Source organism: Leucoraja erinacea, chromosome 31, assembly GCF_028641065.1.
Source record: "Leucoraja erinacea ecotype New England chromosome 31, Leri_hhj_1, whole genome shotgun sequence".
Taxonomy (NCBI): domain Eukaryota; kingdom Metazoa; phylum Chordata; class Chondrichthyes; order Rajiformes; family Rajidae; genus Leucoraja; species Leucoraja erinaceus.
The window spans coordinates 8,608,084-8,629,289 of record NC_073407.1 but is presented as its reverse complement, the minus strand read 5'-3'; the positions used below and the strand labels follow the sequence as shown (position 1 = coordinate 8,629,289).

The 21,206-nt window shown below is 44.9% G+C and overlaps 1 protein-coding gene across 7 annotated transcripts in view; it reads left to right on the top strand.

Annotated features, from left to right (window-relative positions):
* The window catches only part of LOC129711879 (LIM/homeobox protein Lhx2), a 51,305-nt gene that overhangs the window by 12,198 nt on the left and 17,901 nt on the right, over nt 1-21,206 (top strand). For 3 of the 7 annotated variants that reach the window (XM_055659863.1, XM_055659865.1, XM_055659867.1), the window contains exons 2-3: nt 5,526-5,728; nt 9,320-9,678. In XM_055659863.1, coding sequence (XP_055515838.1) covers nt 5,526-5,728; nt 9,320-9,678 — 562 coding nt within the window. The other 4 variants (XM_055659868.1, XM_055659861.1, XM_055659864.1 and 1 more) reach the window with 4 other exon arrangements.

Genomic DNA, 21,206 nt, shown 5'->3' with positions numbered 1-21,206 from the left:
ATTTCCTGCAGATTCACACCCGTAAGGCAGCTCTCTATACACGTGGATTCCACACAGCCGTGTAAATTGCAGAGGGAAATGCGATCTAGAAGATAAATGCGTTGCATTCGTTCTATATACATGTTTGACTGCGTGGATTAGGTCTGACGCGGGTTGCACTTTGTTTGAATTGCATCTGTATTCACGGGTGCCCCCGGCTCTTTGTGATCAGCCTAGGACGCCTTGATTTCCAAGTTTAATCTTGTTCTGATTGGGCATCGTCCGCTCCCTCGACTAACATGATTATTTCTGTTTTCTAAGGCGATCTGCTTGTAGTACATGTTATTCGAGGTTCCCAACACCCACCCTGCGCTCCGCTCAGAGGCGAGCGCTAACAGCTATATTTGCAATGCATTCGTGAGAATATTCCAAAAGGAATTATTTTAATTGCAACCCAAAAAAAAGGAGGAAAATTCAGACGTCACGGCTGGCATACACGTTCTGGGGATTTAATGATACCATGGCAATCGTCCAACTCTTGGTTCATTCAGCAATTACCTCAGGATACAATATCTTGGCTGTTGTGGGAAACTCGGCGTGAAAGAGTACGGCTTGTATCCCCGTATAACGCTGCAGAATTGATATTCCTATATGTTTCAGGGAAATTATTTCCCGAGAAAAAAAGGTATAAACGATATCTAGACCGGGATGCAGTTCCTAATGACTGGGTAGGGAGGGAGGAAGGGAGGAAGGATTCTCAACCACGTTCAGTTGCCAGCGATGAATCCAATGTTGCCCCGCAGTCGCTCTTTGTCACAAAAAAAGGGGGAGTAAAAAAGCATTCAGCCACCAGAAATGGTTAACAACGGAAAGACATGTAAGTAGAACAGTAACATGCCAACTTGTTTATCTTTGGACTGTTTAAACACGCGTTAACAACTTTGAATTTAATGACCAGTAGACTGGCATTTACACTACCCCCGCTATCCACACCGGCGGTGCACTTTAGGCTATTTGCATCTTAAGTTTGCAAGATGTGGTCCCCGCCAATGACAGACGCTCACAACTCTAGCTTATGTAGCGTCAAATTAAAGATGCAGCACTTCAATGTATCAACCTGTAAAACGGATGCCCAGTTGAGAAGAATAATCATCTGTATTGGCGGCATCATGAGTTACTCCAGTATATTCTGTCTGTAAACTCTACCTTCTTTTATACTGAGTAAAAGAAAAGCGGTGGCAGCCAATTTAGGTATTGTCAACAGGCCTATTGTAATGTGAGGGAGGCCTCTGTGTGTTGGCTTTGCTGCCACGGGTTGTTTGTCAACTATATCCGAGTGTGGCAACTTCAACGTTACCTGCAATTCAGCATTGACATTATTAGAGAGACGCAGGATAATAACTGTGGGGTTGTTGTCAATAGAAATGCGTTCTATTCATGTGCAGTGACTTTATAAATTGTTGACTTATTCAGGCAAACAATTGTACAACGATATTCTCTCCCCTCGCTCTCTGGTATTAACAGGGTAACATGTAGCGGTTGTACACAAAAATGCTGGAGAAACTCAGCGGATGCAGCAGCATCTATGGAGCGAAGGAAATAGGCAACGTTTCGGGACGAAACGTTGCCTATTTCCTTCGCTCCATAGATGCTGCTGCACCCGCTGAGTTTCTCCAGCATTTTTGTGTACCTTCGATTTTCCAGCATCTGCAGTTCCTTCTTAAACAAGATGTAGCTGTTGTTATGAGGCGGTATTTGAAAACATACATCCAATGCTGACTAGGAAGTAGACATTTGTGTTGATATTTACCTCTCTCGAAGACAACATGAAGACCTGGACAGTACCCACCGTAATGTATTTTTTTAATGTTATTTAAGCAATCCTTCCCCCCCCCCCCCATTCCCCTTGCTCCAAGCATTCCCCTTGCTCCAAGCAGAATCGCATGCATTTGCAAACTTTGCAAAAAGACAGCTGGCTTTCGTAGTTGCGGGGTCCCCAAGTGATTGACTCGGCCAATGCATATGTGACAATCAAAAAAACAACCTCACTGTCCCGCCGGTGATTGGCGACCGGGTTTAATGCGGCCCGGGGAAGTAAGACAATCCCCCGCCAGGGGGGGAATCCTGCCCCTTGGGTGTTTGCAATGTGGTGCCGAGAGGAACCAACCGACTATCTTTGTATGGATACTACCGCTCTATTTGCATTTATAGACGGCTTGCAGTTTCACAACTGAATCTAAACCTCATTGTTCTTCCAACAAGAATCCTACAACAAAAAACGAACTGCTCGTTAAATCCGTTCACAATATAAAACCACACAAATAATGAAAATTAAGACACCGGTTTTTAAGGCAGACCATATATGTTTAATGGGAACCGCTGTCTTTCTCGCCACTGATGACACATCGACATTAATAAACAAGAACACTGCAAACGAACACGAACAACTTTCGAATTCTATTTTAAAAATCGCAGCCAGCAACAGAGTTTAAAAGATCTAACAATTGCACCACTCGTTCACATGGGATTGGTTTGTTGATAGGAACATTTTGCAGATAAGTTGGCTTTTTAATTTATCGTCAATCGCAGACAATCTGAAAACTTTGCTCTTAACGGAAAAAAAACACCCGGAGATTTTGAAACTCTACCTTTTGATTTTGCAAGAAGTACCGACAGAAATATCTGATATCAATGATATTGAAACAAAATCAGATTACATTTGAATGGTGAATATTTACCTTTTGCAATGACTGCTACATATGCGCTTCTTAAATCAGGAGACTGACACGGCGCGCACCGTTATATGAAAATGGTTCTTTCGCCCGATTTAAGGTGTTGTGTTTAAGGGCAATGGCGAAAATGCAAGCCCAGAATTGGGACTGTCGTTTGCACTCGTTTGGGGTTGTACCTGATCATTTTCAGACCAATCCACACACATTCAATTGCAGTTTAGTGCAACTGATGGTTTGCACAATGTTTATTTATCCCACTGTCCGCCACCAACGCACACTGTGCAACCCTGTGAAACCCAATTAACCGGGGTTGGAGATAACTTTCTTCCGATTCATCCGAAGCCCCCGAATTTAATTCTGGGGCAGTTAGACGCTTCTTTGCAAAGCAGCGGCGGAGTTAGTCAGGGTAATTATTGCAATGACCCGAACGCGTGTAGCCAGGGCTGCGATTGACTTAATGGGACAAACTAATTAGGAATCTGCATGGGGAAAAAAAAATCCTTGAGCTCTTAATTTTTTTAATTTTTTTCCATGCAGTCTCCCTTTAAATCTGAGAGCCCCCTCCCCCACCCCCACGCCCCCACCCCCAGCACGCGTTGCGATAATAAGAAGGAGGTGGCTCTGGTGCGGCCAATGGTTGCACAGGGGAGGCGGTGAAGTGAACGTCCCGGTAGAAAAGGCGCGGAGCCGGCGCTAGCCCCAGCTGCCAATCACGGCGAGCATGAGCCAGGCAGCTGAGCCGCGTTAAAGGATTACACCAAATTCAGAGCTAAACCCCACCTCCCCAATTACTCACAGAAGGCTTTGCTTTGCACAAGAGTAACTTACTAAAAACAACAAGCCATCAAGTCTGCAGCTTTTTGCATCGAGATCAGGCATTACAGAATACAAACCCTCCTAGTGTTTTCCCTGTGACCAAGCGACTGATGGCAACTATTTAAACCCGAGCGGGGCACCTTTCTCCCCGCTAAACAAACAAAAAAAGGTCGCGATTCATTTTTTGGTGAAAAAAAAAAATCTTATTCTTTTTTTAAAGAGCCGATCCCGTGGTCTGTTCTCGCTTTTGTTTCTGTTGCTGGGAGAGAGGTCGGGAGGTAGCGCCGTGTGTGTGTGTAAATGCATGGCTTGAGTCTTCGTCTTATGGAAGTTCTGAATTCGAAATCTCAGCAAGACACGTGTAATTTCCGCCACTCAGCGATGCTTTTCCACGGAATCTCGGGGGGTGAGATGCAGGGAGTTATAGAGGAGATGGAGAGGCGTTCGAAGATCGAGCCAGCAAGCAGTGCGGGGATAGACATTGGGGAAACGGAAACGGTAGGCATCAAAGGTTTAACAAATCTATAGAGGACTGCGCTGGGATTGGGCAATTGTTATTTAAAACAAAAAATCGTTTTATCCACCACGCCTCACGAAGTAAGTTATGTATTTTTTATTCTCCTTGCTATGATCTGTTTTTACCGAGAACATGTTACTTCCTGCAAAGAAACTAGAGCGACTTGTATCCAAACTGGAGTTCGGAGAGTGAAGTCTGGCTGCTAGAGCTCTCGGAGTCTCTCTCTCGCTCTCAGAGATGGAGGATTTAATCGAGCAAATGTCATTTTTTATCAGATTCTAAAGGAAGATGTGTGAAATTGGGAAATCAGAACTTTGAGGAGCGCCTACAAGTAACCAGACCGGAGAGGAGTCTCGGATTACAAACTCTGACTTTTTTTTTTAAACCTTTACATTTCACCCAACAAACGAAACAAAAAAAACAAATGTTTTTTTTTTAAAACAAAAATTCAATGGCAGCTTGATTTCGGGGTTTGAACGAGTTTTATTTTGTCGAAATTGAAATAGCGATGACTGCGCACAGGCGAAAAGAAATCGGAAACCCGCGCCGAAAAGATTCAACTATTCGAATATACTTGGTATTTCTCTCGGTGTTTCTAACGCAACGAAAATTGGGATTAAGTTGTGGGGTAATTGAATCTGTGGAGGGGAATTGCAGCTAACATAAACTCGCAAATATAGCTAAAGAAAAAAACCTTTCAACAATTTGTCAAAAACGAGCGATAAGATGTTGCCTTTATTGAAATGGGGTTATTTCACTCCGCTGGCGTCTGGGTTGCAAAGAATTAGCCGCAAAGGAGTAACAGGGTTTAAAAATAACCGGAGCCCAAGAAAGGCCTGTATCATAAATAATAAAACTTGTCATAAAACAGCGACTTTAAACCTGACAGTTATTGCAACAGAATATGATTAATAGTTTGGCAAAGGATCAGTGATCTCTGTTTGGAGAACGAGAGCGCTGCTTGCATTGAGCGAAAATTGGTAGCAGGAATATCTGCATTAAAATGTGGATGAGACGTTTTAAACAGCAGGACTTGTGGTGCATACAAGCAAAATACTATAGAGAGGTTAGACACAAGGAATTGCAGATAATGGTTTATTTTTTTTTTAAAAGGCACAAATATTGTTAGCCCAAATTTACTTTTTATAATAGTTTCTTTGAAGGTTTGCAAGAATTCTGAATCTGCACAAATAATATTAAAGCGATGATATTTACAACCAGTAACAATACCTTGTTAACTTTAATCAGACATTATACAGCACTGCACCGATTATAACATACTCTCTGCTGACTGTGGATATAATGTAAAACGGGTAACGCGTTGTAGTGGAATTAATCCTACAATAATTTGTGCTTTTAACGCTTTGGGAAAATAAGAATCTTCTCGACGGTGAGAGCTGTTGAGGAGATGCAAAGCCTTGTCTGTGTCTGCTGCTTGGTACAGTGGTGCCGTTGGGGTAAATCCTTCTGTTGTTTTTCAGACCATGCCGTCCATTAGCGGCGACAGGCCGGCTCTGTGCGCAGGCTGTGGGGGCAAGATCTCGGACCGCTATTATCTACTGGCGGTGGACAAGCAGTGGCATATGCGCTGCCTCAAATGCTGTGAATGTAAACTGGCTCTGGAGTCCGAACTGACCTGCTTCGCCAAGGATGGCAGCATCTATTGCAAGGAAGATTACTACAGGTACCTTAAAAAAAAAAAACCCGCCGTGTTCTAAACCACAATCTACAGTCCAAATCCCATTTTTTGGGGGGCAAGAGAGAAGACGTGAAATTTCAATTGAATTCGTTGGGATAGTCGGACTTAGACTGATATAACCATAATTAACGTTGAACGTTGTTGCTGCCGTTGTCGGATTCACTGTGAGCCGGTTAAAGATTTTATTTTTACATGAAGGACTTGAGAATGGAGAGTAGATACCGCACTCGAAGCAGAGTGTTCAGTTTTCCCGGTGGCGAAATGAGATGGATTTTAAAATAAAATTGTTTAATGTAATGAGATACTTAGATACAATGTTTGTAATGTCCTTATCACTGCGTCTGGGTGATAGCGTGGAGGCAGAAAGGATTATCTATGATGAAACCGCCTCGGAATATTGAATCCAAACACCCAATTAAATTGATTTGTGCGAGACAAAACAGTTTGAAACCAGTTATTGGATGTGTAAAAAAACATTCAAACCATTGGGCACTAGTCCCGCCGTAGGTAGATCACAATAGAATGAATACAATGAGGTTTGTTAATGCTCTAATTAAGCTTAATTGTGTCCTAACTGTGTCCTAACATATAAAATGTAATGGCCACAAACAATGATTCGTACAGTTAAATGTACTGGAAGGAACAGCGTCCAACAGTTACAATAACTTGGGCAGATTCCGTGTATATTCCCGTTGTATCAGGCGAAAGCCGTAGGCATAAGGTTGGCCAATTTATATGTATTTGGGGCGCTTGTTGTGGAATTAAATAGCTTTGTGAATTTAACGTGTGGCAAAAGTGCATAGACGGGGAGATTCGACGAGACTATATCCTCAGACCATTGTTAACGGACTCGAAGAAGGGGAAAGTCAAACAAGGTTTCTGTGGCGCGGGGAGTTTCACACGGGGGTGATCAACACTAGTTACCGGTGTGACGTTGTGTTTTTGAAGGCGAGACATACAGGGTCGTCTGATTCTGTTGTATTGCAGGAAAAAACGGTAAATTATTCGCTCATTAATAGTGAGAAGCAAAAAAAGCTTTCTCAAAGTTGTGTACCGCAAAAAAAGTGCGGAATACGACAATCTGATCCAATTTAGTACAGTTATAGGCGCATCTGTAGAAGGGGGGAGGGGGGGACACAGACAGTTCACGGAGATTTCACACCTAGCGTCAGTTTGGTCTGTGAGATATTCCTTCGATATTTGCATAGGCCGTTTAAATAGTTAATTTTTTTAATCAGGCGGTTTTGCACGGAACGTCATGTTTATGTATGACCCTGTAATTAAAGGACGCGCTACGCAATTTAAAGCAAACCGGAGGAGATACAATAGTGAGTCTCAGTTCAGTTCGCCTGTTCTAGGCCCAACTTCAGTTCCCGTGAAGCAGTTTTAAAGCGTCCAGTTCACGGGAATTTTCGAGCTGAAGATAGAGGGGACAATGCAGAGACCGAATTATCACGGGGGAGGAGGTTAGCTAACATGTGTGGGATACAGCGTAGGAAGCATGTAGTGCGAGGGATTGTTTAACACACTCACACACTCACACACTCACACACACACACACACACGCATACTCACACACACACACACACATACACAATATCTCTCTCACACACACACACACACACACACACACACACACACAATATCTCTCACACACACACACACACACTATCACACTCACACACACACACACACACACACACTCTCACACACACACACACACACACACACACACACTCTCACACACACACACACACACACACACACAATATCACACACACACACACAATATCACACACACACACACACACACACACACACACACACACACACACACACAATCACACACACACACACACATCACACACACACACACAATCACACACACACACACACACACACACAAAAACACACACACACACACACATACACACACATACACAATATCACACACACACACACACACACACACAAATATATATATACCTCCAGTTTGGGCTCCTGTTTCAATGGTAGTTAACGAAAGTGAAAGTGCGAGGTTTAAACTGAGCGCACCTTTAACCCAGTGAGAGAGTTAAATTGTTTATTTAAGAAGGAACTGCAGATGCTGGATAATCGAAGGTAGCCAAAAGTGCTGGAGAAAGTCAGCGGGTGCAGCAGCATCTATGGAGCGAAGGACATGGGCAACGTTTCCTATTTCCTTCGCTCCATAGATGCTGCTGCACCCGCTGAGTTTCTCCAGCACTTTTGTCTACCAGAGAGTTAAACGAACAGCTGTAGAATGTGTGAGTCCTTTACCGAATTAACTACAACCTGTAAAATGTCTGTCTGTGAGGACTGTAATATTTCTAAAGTAAAAGCAATTAAAAAATAAAATATAGATACAACTAGGGAGTGCATGAAGTTGGCCCTGATAATATTTACAGCGACGGTCTTCCATAAGATGGTCAGAACTTCGAGCCAGTCGCATCCAAGTGATGACCCGCCCATGAGTGCGTTTGATTTTTAAATTGGCACTTCAGGTATACATTGAGGCGTTTTGAAATTCATCTCTTCGTCTGTGGAATGAGTTATTTCTGCTAACGTGTTGTTCGGTACAACAACGGTATTAACTCCTGATCGGATCCGTGGCCAAAACCGAAACCCCTTTCTGGGAGTCCTGACCATTCCTGGGAATCCAGTTTACTGCTTGTTTACATGCATGTACGTGGATGGAAGTACAGGTGTGTGTGTGTGTGTGTGTTAAAGACACAGCGAGAGATAAAGACACACAGAGAGATAAAGACGTTGAGACAAGGCACAACTGCAGGTGCTGCAATCTTCAGCAAAACACAAGGTGCTGGTGTAAATCAGCGGGTCAGGCAGACAGAGATTGTGATTTTGTGTGAGTTTGTTTCAATCTGAAGAAGGGCCCCATCTGAAATGTCGTTCGCCCATTCCCCCCCACAGATGCTGCCTGACCCGCTGAATTCCGCCAGCATTTTATGTTTTGCTCAAGTTTCCAGCATCTGCAGTTTCTTGTGCGTGTCTGTGTGTGTCTATATGTATGTGTGTATTGGCGTGTGTGTGTGTTTATGTACGTACGTATGTGTTGGTGTATGCATGTATGGGATGTGTGTATATGTATAGCTGCGTGTGTGTGGGGTGCATATATATATATATTTGTATATATATATATATGGTATATATATATATATTGGTGTGTGTGTGTATATATGTAGTGGTGTGTGTATTGGGTGTGTATATATGTACTGGGGTGTATATGTATACATGTATAGGTGTGTGTATTGGTGTGTGTGTGTGTTGGTGTGTGTGTGTGTATTGGTGTGTGTGTATATGTGTGTATTGGTGTGTGTATGTATATGTGTATTTTGGTGTGTGAGTATGTGTGTGAGATAGTGTTGAATTGAGCAGTGCAGAATGCTCCACTTTCTGTGTACAACACTGGTTCGTTCACCAGGAGTATCTGCTTGTGGTGATGTTGTTCACCATAACAGGGGGTTTAAACGAGTCCAGCCACATTTGACACGAGACACCCATGTATGAAACATAACACTGTTCTCCCGTTCTCTGCAGGAGATTCTCCGTGCAAAGGTGCGCCAGGTGTCACCTCGGCATCTCAGCCTCGGAGATGGTGATGCGAGCCAGAGACTTGGTCTACCACTTGAACTGTTTCACATGCACGACGTGCAACAAGATGTTGGCGACAGGAGATCACTTTGGCATGAAGGACACCCTGGTCTACTGCAGGATTCACTTCGAGACTCTGGTTCAGGGCGATTTTCAGGCTCACTTCAACCACACGGACGTGGGCTCCAAGGGTGGCGCCGCTCTGGGTCTACCCTTCTACAATGGTCTGAACACTGTGCCCAAGGGCCGGCCCCGCAAGAGGAAGAGCCCGGGGCCTGGAGGAGATCTGGCAGCATATAACGCAGGTAGGAACCGCCCACCGCACCGGGAACAGGCTGGCTGTGATCACTCTTGGAGTTGGGACACACTTGGTGGGAGGGGGAGGGGGAGGGCATGACTCCACAGCCGACTAGTTTGTCCATGTTGACTGCAGGCAGGATGGAGGTGCACCCGAGTCAGGATACTGTACCATATCAGTTTGAGGAAGGGTCTCCCCCGCTTCGTCGCCTGGCAATTTCCCTCTGCAGATGCTGTCTGATCCTCCAGCACTTTGTGCTTTGCTCAAGAATCCAGCACCTGCAGTTCCTTGTACTTTCAGAATAACACCCGACAGCTCTGGCCCCGGACACAAAGCGCTGGAGGAACTCAGTGGGCCAGGCAGCATATGCCGAGGGGGAACGGGCAGGAAGGACCCTTCTTCGGATCTGTAGTTCTGGGGTCCAATGTCGTCCAAACTCGCTGAGAAGTTGCTGTAAATGTGACGCTCCCGCAGCTTGTAAACGACTCACTCAACCAGTTCAAGTTACAGGCTGTGTCTCAATAGCCAATAGGTGCAGGAGTAGGCCATTCGGCCCTTCGAGCCAGCATCGCCATTCAATGTGATCATGGCTGATCATCCCCAATCAGTACCCAAATCTCCTGACACTCACTCGTCAGCACCCACACCTCTTTGGAACAGAACGCCCACACGCGTGTGAGTGAGTGTGAGTGAGTGAGTGTGAGAGAGAGAGCGTGCGTGTGTTTAGATGTGCGAGAATGAGTGCATTTGTGTTTTAAGGCTTTCTGCTCTTCAAGTTTCGCTCGCCTTCCCTCGTCTCATGTTTTACTGAGATATATATATATATATATATATATATATATATATATATATACACCACATTATTCTTAAAGCGACAACAATGTCTCAATTCTGACGCATCTCCCCAGCAATGCACAGCGCGTTCTGGGATCCGCCCTGAAAAGTTTGCGAGTTCTTCCGACCACGTTGCCAGGTACACACACACAGTACTAACTTTAAACATTCGCATTGAGCCAAAACGGCAGGGGGGATGTGCAGGTGACGGCGGCGACACTCGAGGCGGTTGGGATCTTCAGCCAAGCTCACAGTGCTGGAGGGACTCAGCGGGATTGGACAGGCGAATTTTCCGTCGAGTCGAGGACCCCTTCCTTCTTCAGTGTGGCTACTCCCTCCACAGTTGCTAACTGGCCCGCTGAGTTTCCCCCAGCACCGCGTGCTTTGTGAAGGAGACGATTGAAGCGAAAGTCGTGCTCTCTGGGTTCTCTCACTCAATCCCCTCCAGCCCCCTGACACTAGTTGGAGGACGTTGGTGAGATATACCAGCGCGCTGGGTGTTTGTGAAACAGTGTCGGTGTGAGTGCATTTGTCCTGCTGCCTGTATAAAAGGGCGCCATTTGTTCAAGAGGCCTACACTGGTGATAAGGTTGCATGCTGAAGCCCCCCCTCGCCGATCTTCTGCCGTGGCAGAAAGAACTGCAGATGCTGGAATCTGCAGCAAACCACAAAGTGCCGGAGGAACTCAGCGGGCCCGGGCAGCATTTGTGAAGGGTCTGAAAAGGGGCCCCGACCCGAAACGTTGCCTGTCTATTTCCCTCCATAGATGCTGCCTGACCCGCTGAGTTTCTCAGGCATTTTGTGTTTATAACGAAATATGATGAACTGGAAGGGGTTTCAAAGTTAGATCCCCCTCCAAGCTTAGGGGCGCTCTGAGGGGTGAGTTGTGTGTGGGGGTGGGGGGGGGGGGGGGGGTGGGGGGGGGGGGGGGGGGGGGGGGGGGGGGGGGGGGGGGGGGGGGGGGGGGGGGGGGGGGGGGGGGGGGGGGGGGGGTGGTGTGTGTGTGGGGGGGGGGGGGGGGGGGGGGTAAGGAGGCGAGCTCATGTTTGGCGTACTGGTGTCGTGCTCAAATGCCGCTCGCTACTCACATATCTGCCTTAGTTTTGGAAACCGCTGGATAGGACAGTCCTCTTGACTGACTGTTATAATGGGAGCCTTTTCTACCTTCATCACCCCGACTCGCATCCCCCCCCCCCCCCCCCCCCCACCCCTCCCCCCTCCTTCCCATTCTTAAAATTCCGGATGCAACATTGTTTGTGTTTCTGTTGTGATTGCCATGGAAAGCGTAAACAATCTTTGCAGGACTTAATATATTCGCCTATAGTTGGCAAATGTCTCAATCCACATTTCAATGGGACACTTCCATTTAATGCAACGCACCGTGTACTTGCACCCCTGAAGGTGACTCGGGCGGGCGATCTGCACAGACCGAGGTCCAAATTCATGGAATCCTTTGCAATGATTGCAATAGAAGTCTCCCCGCCATTGATTCGCTTTCAAAGACTCCGGGAGTTTACTGGAGACTTTTTGCCACATTGTACTTGGCTCTTTAGAAAGTTGGGGTGGGAGGGTGGGGACTGTGAGCAGGTTTCAGAGAAGGATCGACACTGACAAGTGGGTAGCAGGTCAGACATATCCTGGGTCTCCAGGCGCCTTTCTTTGCCAAGATTTCTCTTTTATTCTCCCATTTTCTGCTCATCAGTCGAATAGGGTGGGGGCAGGGGACCATTTTTTCCCGAGACCTCCAGTGTTTTGCGGTCAGTACAATCAATGAGTGAAATCTTGTGGAACACGGGTTTGGCTTGAAACGGAACACCTGTACAAAACAAATAACCCCCCCCCCCCCCCCCCCCTCCGTTTCCCAGCGAGTCAAACAATCCCGAAGAAAACTTCACTCTGAGTAACTCCAGCTTTTTGTGTCTATCTTTGAAGATAATCTTTTTTTCGAAATGTCATTCCCATCTTTATGATAGGGCCCCATTTCTAGCAGCCGTTTACATTTACATTTTAATTTAAGAAATTGCAATTATTTGGTTCAAAATTGCATTGCTAGTTGTGGATTGAATAGTAACCGTGTTTTGATTTTGCTGGAACGGCCAAACGCTGCCTCTCTTAGAACACACATTTCCAAGCAAAACAACAGAAAACAGGTTTTACAAATGAAAATATTGCATTGTGGAAAAAAAAATAACACACAACCCGTTTTAGGTAATGGTTTTTATTTCTAGCCACCTGCAAGTTGCGAAAACGATGCCGAAAACAGTAATAACCATACAGATGTTGATATTCATTCCCGTTCGGCACCATTTATGTTGGCAGCGGTAAAGGGAGTAAATAGCGGGTCTAGCTAGCAATCGCATCAAACCTCGACTTCCCTCGAGTGACTGTACCCCCCAAGTCCTCCTAGAGTTTAGAATGACGCCTGTTTTTGTTTTACAATACATATCTGTCGGGCCGCTCTTTGTGGGGGGAAATTCTAGTGTTTAAAATCGTTTGAGTTCAGATTATTTTTTATATTCTACAGTATTGCCCTTTTGTTAATTATCGTCCGTGTGGTGTTTTGAAATTTATGAATTCCAATTGGGATTCTTCTGTTAAAACCTACTCCGTTAAAATATAAACCCCTCTCTCTCTCTCTCTCTCTCTCTCTCTCTCTCTCTCTCTAAAACATATTTCCCCAAGATAGCGAGGAAAACACAGATCATAAAATTTGTCAATATATTCATGCTTAACTCATTATCTGAGCCACTTCACGCAGCACTGGTCAGTTATGCTAATTGAGTCTATTGCCTACTAATTACACGTTCCCGTTACTAAACACTTTGTTGTTATACATGAAACGGGGCTTGCAATCCTCTGAATGAAGAGAAAAAACACCAGTTGTTTAATTTGAGAGAGAGAGAGAGAACCATTTACAACAAAGACATTAGGAGAGAAGACAAAAAGAGCGATTTGCTTAATTTCTCACCACTTGCGTTTATTATTTACTAAATAGATTTTCTTTTCGTCTTGGAAGAAATTATTAGAATCAGTCTCCCAGCAATGGCGATCCAGTCAATCTGAACTGCTCTTCCCAGCTCCGTATTCTCTTTGGATCATTGGCTGGTGTCTGGCGCCGGATTTTTTACATCTATTCCCCAAAGCCTTAATACAGAGCTGACACTGATTAGTGGATTTTAATTGAAGGAAATTGATCTGAAGTCGTGGAACAGATCACGGCCAAATGCGAGCGTAAACGGCAACATGGGTTTTGGAATCCCTGAAATCTTTTAAAAATTGGATTACATCGGAAAATCCAGTCAGATCGGAGAATTTGAAACCTGGATATGCTGCGTAAATACTGCTTTTGTATTGTGTGAATCGTCAGATTAACGCGAGGCAGGCTTGTAAATACATACTTGCAACAGTATTAGGGGTTGTTTTTTGTTCGAACCCGAGAGTAGCAATCGTTTCTGGAATGTATCTGCTTGGAAGCGGCGACATCGCGGTTAAAGTGCCCCTTCCTAGTGCCAGGGTAAAGTAAACAAGTATTTGATTTTTGGAAATATATAAAGGCTGTATCTTATTAATCGTTCCTGACACCAATTCACATTAGTGGCTGCGCTACTAGCCAAGCAGCTGTGACTAGAAGAAGCCCCCCTCCACTCCACCACCTCCACTGCTTTCCCAACGCAGCCCGTAAACGGGAGCATCATCACACCGTGGATAGACCCACGTTCAATTTATCAACATTCGTTGTAGAATTTTACCATCTGATCACTCAGACCCGTCCAATGTGAGGGGAAAGTCGAAGAATAAAAAATGCAAGGGCGCCTGGCAACTGAGAGATTTTTAAAAATTATTTAGCCGACCTCTCACTACTAACTGCCACAGAGACTTTAATTCTGTTGCATCGTCGGTGTTGCTGGTGAAAAGTTAGTTAAGGCTGGTGCATGTGGCCACTGAGTCTGGATCACTGCCTCCCCCTGGAGGCGGTCTGGTGACTAGCGCCGCGAACCGTAACACTGTCCACTGGACAATGAACGAGGCAAGCAAATGCAATCTCCTCCCCGCTGTAAACATCCACTTGGTGTTGTTCTTGCTGGTGATGTTTGATTGGGAGTTTGCTTATGTGGTTGGACTAGTCTGGAAAAAAGAACCTCAGTAATAATACAACACCAAACATGCAAAAGTAGCCTTTATTGAATATGATGATAGGCCTATCTTAAAGACTCATTTTTTAAATAACAGATCAGTCTCCAAAGAATGTACAGCAACATTCTATGACTGTAGAAATATATCTAAACAGTGAAATAAGATGACAAACATTCACACCTTCTTGTCATTTTCTATATTTTGGAGAGAAAATGATAATATTTAGGCAAAACTAAATTGTGAAACAAGATCTTAAAATACTGACAAGATAATTATTTAATTTATGAAGTAATGTAATGGCACAAATAGTTGTTCTTCATATGGCAATTATGCCTTGACTGTAAGGAATAATTTCAACCTTCCTTGACTGTAAATGTAAGGTGATGATTCTTTATCGGAACTCCGTGTGTGAAATGTATTTCAGAACAGTGGCTCTTTGGTTTCTGGTGTACAGCGCATCTATGCAAGGTGCTGGTATATCTTGGCCCAGCTGTGATACAATGCACATGATGCGTGGACTGAATGCCAGTAGTCACTGACTACATAACATTACGGTCGAGGTCAGACCAGTCGTGCAACTTGCGTAAATTTCCATGGCCGACTTTTTCCTTTCCTCTGGCTTCTGCCTGTGACAGTTAAGGGCAAGAGTGGTGATTGGTGCTGTAAACCATGATTTGCCAGAACATAATGCCACACAGAAGCATAATATTCTCCAACACATTGTCTTCCTGGGTTCCTAATGATGTGCTGGGGGAAACACACGGTGACAAGGTAGCTTCAGGAGTTGTTCTGAGCAAGTAGATCAGAATAAGCCTGGAGACCTGGAGTGCCCGGAGCATCTGATGGAGATACTTTTATTGCGGAGGTCTATTCGATTTAAATAAAATTTAGGAGTGATTGACGCAGGAACGTAACCAGGCAGAGAAATTATAAAATTAACTAGAAAATGCAGCAAATACTCAGTCTTTTGAGTCAAGAGTTTTAATGTCATACATCCCAATACTGAACAATTAAATTCTTGTTTGCTGCAGCACAACTGATGTGTAAACATGGCACTCTGTAAAACAGATAACAAACTATATATATATGTATATCTATATCTATACCTATATCTATTGTATGTGTGTATATATATGTATATGTGTCTATATGTATGTTTATGTATATGTGTATATATATATATATGTGTATAAATATACTAATAATAATAGTGCAAATCCAAGTACAATGCTCCCCAGTCTACATAGTTCAGAGCTTATTTGGTGGATGCTGCCTGTCCTGCTGAGTTACTCCAGCATTTTGTGTCTACCTTTGATGTTTAATAGCCAGATAGTTGTGAGGAGTTAGTTGAGCATTGTTTTAACAGTGCGCCCCCCCTCCCCCCCCTCTTCATAACTCGCCCTTGTCCGAGTTCTGTCCTAACTTAGTGTAATCACGTGTCTATACTCCCGGGGTTCGAGGAATGCTTGCTTCCATTCTGGTTCGGGAAGCTTCGAGGTGGCTAATGAGGGCAATGCTGGATCTCCAGATACGCCCACTGATGGGACGGTTGGGTGGGCCGTTTGTGAACTGTGCTCAACATTTCTGTGTACTCCTAACATTTGGACTCAAAAGTTCTCTATGCCCACCTGTACAGCAACTGAAACAAAACCCATTTGTTTGAAAGTCGTTATCGCAGGATGCGGATGTTACTGATGAACGTGTCATTTACTAGCTCTGTCCCTGGTTTTTCTTTCCCTAAACTGCGTAGTTTGCTGGGCCATTTCTGAAGAGTCGCCCATATTGCTGTGGGTTTAATGTCACGTACAGGCCCAGACGTGGGTAAAAACAGAAGGTTCCTTCCCCTGAAGGAGATTAGTCATCCACATGGGGTTTGCAACATTTCTGTAGTTTTATGGTCATCATTGCCAATGCTGACCTTTTTAAAATTCTTGCTTTATTTAATTACCTGCACGAAAGTCCCCCTCGCTGCCCTGCTGGGATTTGAACTCGTGTTTGGATCATTAGTCCCGGCTTGCAGGTCATTAGTCCAGTTAAAAACGACACTCTCTGCTGTTCCTCTTCGCTTCCAGGCTGTTGTTCGCAAACTATCTCCCCAAATTGTTCTTCTGTTCTGAGATAATATTCTCAGTCCTTGTTACAAATGGGTCCCACCCTCGGATCAACTCCACCACTGAGGTCGATTTATGACTCATCATCGCCCACCTTCCGACAATTGTGCATTTTAATAAACATCCCTTGGCGTAGGGTTTGTCACAAAAGTGTTGGGACCTCGGGTGTAAAGCATAAAATTTAACCTGGAAATACATGAAATGCATTAACAGAACAACGCATATCAATGTCTGTGTGGGTAGGGAGGAGAAACAAATGCCTTTGCAGATGCAGGGAGCACAGAAGCTTAGATTATCACTGGGAAATAAAAGATAATAGATCGGACCTCTGCTGTGACTGGTTAAGCCAAAAGACATTGGGTACAAGCATTGAAATCTACTAAGCGTGCCCTCTTATTAAGATTAATTTTCCAACGCAAGTATTTTTAACACAAGCAGAAGCACGTTGCAGCGGGTAGTGCTGCTGTCTTACATGTCCAGTGCCCCGGCTTCTAATCCTGACCTCCAGTGCTCTCTGTGTGTGGGGTTTGTTCATAAGATACTGGAGCAGAATTAGGCCATTCTGCCCATCAAGTCTACCCCGCAGTTCAATCATGTCTGATCTATCTCTCCCTCCCAACCCCATTCTCCTGCCTGCTGCCATTACCCCTGACACCCGTCCTAATCAAGAATCTATCAGTCTCTGAAGTTTGCTAGTTCTCCCTGTTGCTGTGTGCCTTCCCTCCCACATCCCAAAGATGCGAAGAATCTTTGGTTAAGTGGCCTCTTACATTGCCCCTGGTGGTAGAATGTGAGAGGGAGTTTGATGGGAATAAAATAGATCAGGCCGGGTTGGCACAGACTCAGTGGGTCGAAGGGACTGTTTCCGTGTCACTCTACGACCATTGAACAGATAGAAAAGCTCCATGTGATACAATCTGTTAAAGTAGCCGAGGCGTTACATGTTTGGCGTATCTGTCCACATGTTGATTAGAAGACAAGGAAAAGAGATGCGTAATATTAAAGTGTGTTCTAAAGATGAATCGGAGTTATACATATTTATAGTTATCATAGTTAAGACTCACAGTTGTATCACAATTATGTGGCACAGGCATATACCCTTTGGCCCATCAACAGCCTATCTACATTAGTCCCATTTATCAGCACTTGTCCATAGCCTTCGACCTTGGTGATTGATTTACCTGTTCCTTGGTGTCATGAAACTCCATCATCCACTCAGTCAATGCGCCAGATCCCCTCAAAACCTATTACCTCTCGCCCTATATCTGTGCCCTTTAGGTTTAGATACCTCTGCTACAGGGGAGAGTTTCCTGTTCTCCACATTACCTATCCTGGTACACACCTCAATCAGGTGCTTTTTCAGCCTCCTCTATTCTGTGGAAATCCAAATCCAGCGTCTTCATTCGCACTTCACTATCTCCAGAATGCTCTCCCATCGACACTGAACAATTTCCTGGCTACATCCCTTGCATAAGGGCCAGTATGACATCTCCTCTCATCACGCTGTCTGTGTTCTGGTCCTGACAGTTCTGGATGCATTTGAACAATTCCACCCCCTCGTTATCTTTCACACTAAAGTGGACAACTACTGTGCTTTAGACTTTAGACTTGCAGCGTGGAAACAGACCCTACGGCCCACCGAGTCCGTGCTGACCAGCGATCACCTCGTACACCAGCACCATCCTACACACAAGGGACAATCTATAACTCGCAAAAGCCAATTCACCCAGACACCTGTACATCTTTGCAGTGTGGGAGGAAAGCTGAGCAGCTGGAGAAAACCTATTTGGTCACAGAGAGAATGTACCGTTGATCTCAGGTCTCTGGCGCTGTCGGGCAGCAACTCTACCGCTCTGCCACTACGTCCTAATACTGTACTCGGAAATTATTCTGTGAATTGTCTACATGTAGAACTGTACAGCACAGAAACAGGCCCTTCGGCCCGCAATGTCTGTGCTGAACACAATGTCAAGACCAACTCTTGACTGCCTGCACGTGATCCATTTCCCTCCATTTCCTGCTCATCCATATGCTTATTTAAAAGACACTTAAACACCATTATTGTATCCACACCACCACCCGTGGCAGTACATTCCAGGCCCTCATGACTCTCTGTGTCTAAACAAAAAAAGACGCGTTGGAGGACCAGGCCTCCCGTGGGGGCTATGGGTGAGTGGTGGAATATTGCGTTGGGGAACGTGTTGCGTTGGGGGACCAGGCCTCCCGTTGACACTTGTTCTAGTCTACTTTAAACTTTGCCCCTCTCATCTTAAAGCTATTTAACATTTAACAGCCTTTGACATTTTTATCCTCCTAAAAAGATTCAATCCTCTGGAAAAAAAAACCCTGCCAATGCTTCTCATAATTTTATTTACTTCAAACAGGTCTCCCCTCAACCTCTGATGTTCCAGGGAAAACAATCCAAGTCTGTGCAAGTTATCCTTGTATGTACTCTGACTGTCAGGAAGTCTTTAGTGACCCCCCCCCCCTCCAAAATAGGATTGCCCTCTTTTTGTTGCTGAATTCTTATCTGTACGGCCTCATTTCAAGTATTTCAAGTCAAGTTGAGATTATTGTCATATAGGTGGTGAGGTGCAGTTATCATGAACATCTTATTTGGAGCTGCATCATGGGCACGTGGACTCCGACAACGAAAATATAAATCATACATAAATTCATATAAATTCTGCAAGACAGTCGAAAGATAAAGACTGCACAAAAATAACACATTAGTGTCAAACACATTTAGAAAACAAGTTGAAGGTAGTGGAAGACGTGAGCCATAGTGTTCAGTAATTTAGGGAGGTTGTACAGGTCGGTTCAGGAACCTGATTGTTATGGGAATGTAGCTGTTCCGGAAACTGATGGTGTGTGACTTCAGGCCCGATGGCAGCAGTGAGAAGAGGGCACGGCCAGGATGGTGCCGATCACTGATGAAAGATGCTGCCGTCTTGAGTCAGCGCCTTCTGTAGTGTTTAGTTTTCGGTTTTAGCTTTCGAGATACAGTGCTGAAACAGGCCCTCCAGGGACAATTTACAGAAGCAAATGAACTTACGGACCTGCACATCTTGGGAATGTGGGAGGAAACCGGAGCACTTGGAGAAAACCCATGTGGTCACAGGGGCAACATACAAACACCGTACAGACAGCACCCATCATCAGGATCGAACCCGGGTCTCTGGCGCTATGAGGCAGCAACTCTACTGCTCTGCCGCTCGAGCAGATGCCGCTCATGCAGATGCATTCAATGGTGAGGTGGACTGTGCCTGCGATGTACTGGGTTGAGTCCATCACTCTGCAGTCTCTGGACTTCCTGTGCTTTACAGCTACTGTTCCAGGTCACGATGCAAAGCGTCACGATGCTTCTACATGTGGTGGGCCTTCCAGCAAATCCTCCTTCCTTGTTGCAGTCATTGATTTCTGCATCAACACTTGCAAAGCCCCCCTAACGTTCCCCTGCCATGCCCAAAATCTGTATTGTTGACTATCCAGTCCTTCCCTTCCTTCTGAAGAAGGGTTTCGGCCTGAAACGTTGCCTATTTCCTTCGCTCCATAGTTGCTGCCTCACCTGCTGAGTTTCTCCAGCACTATTGTCTACTTTCCCTTCCTTCAACATCTTTCCATCATGTGGTGTGGAGGTGAAGGTGCGATGCAGAAGTAGTGCAAAATGGCAGAAGTTCAGCATTAGTTTAGTTTAGTTTAGAGATACGGCAACAAATCCGGCCCTTTGGCTTCTCCGAGTTCACGCTGACCCTCGATCACCCATTCACTGTAGTCTCGGTTATCCCACTTTCCCACCCACTCCCCACACACTCGGGGCAATTTACAAAGACCCGATTAACCCATCAAACCCGCACGTCTTTGGGATGTGGGAGGAAACCAAGTGGTTAAAGGGAGACAAAATAAAGCAGCAAACATTTTTCACAAATATTTAGCTTCTTCCCTACAGCCTTTTGAACACTGGCAGGCTGGGCGATGAGGCTATTAAATCAGGCTATTAAACACAACAACCTCCAAAATAGCTCTCAACACACATTATATATTCATACCCACACACACACATTTTGCACACACACACACACACACACACACGACTACACACAGATCCGCATCTCACAAAACAATCAACCACAACAAAACACACAAATACACACACACACACACACACACACACACACACACACACACACACACACACACACACACACACACACACACACACACACACACACACACACATTATACATACATATATATATACTGAATGTATTGTTTACGGTGTACTATGTTTACATATTCTGTTGTGCTGCTGCAAGTGAGAATTTCATTGTTCTGTTTGGGACATATGACAATAAAACACTCTTGACTCTTGAGATCAGGATTGAATCCTGGTCTCTGGCTCCTCGAGGCAGCAGCTCTCGCAGCTGCGCCACTCTGTAGTGTTGAGCAATGAATG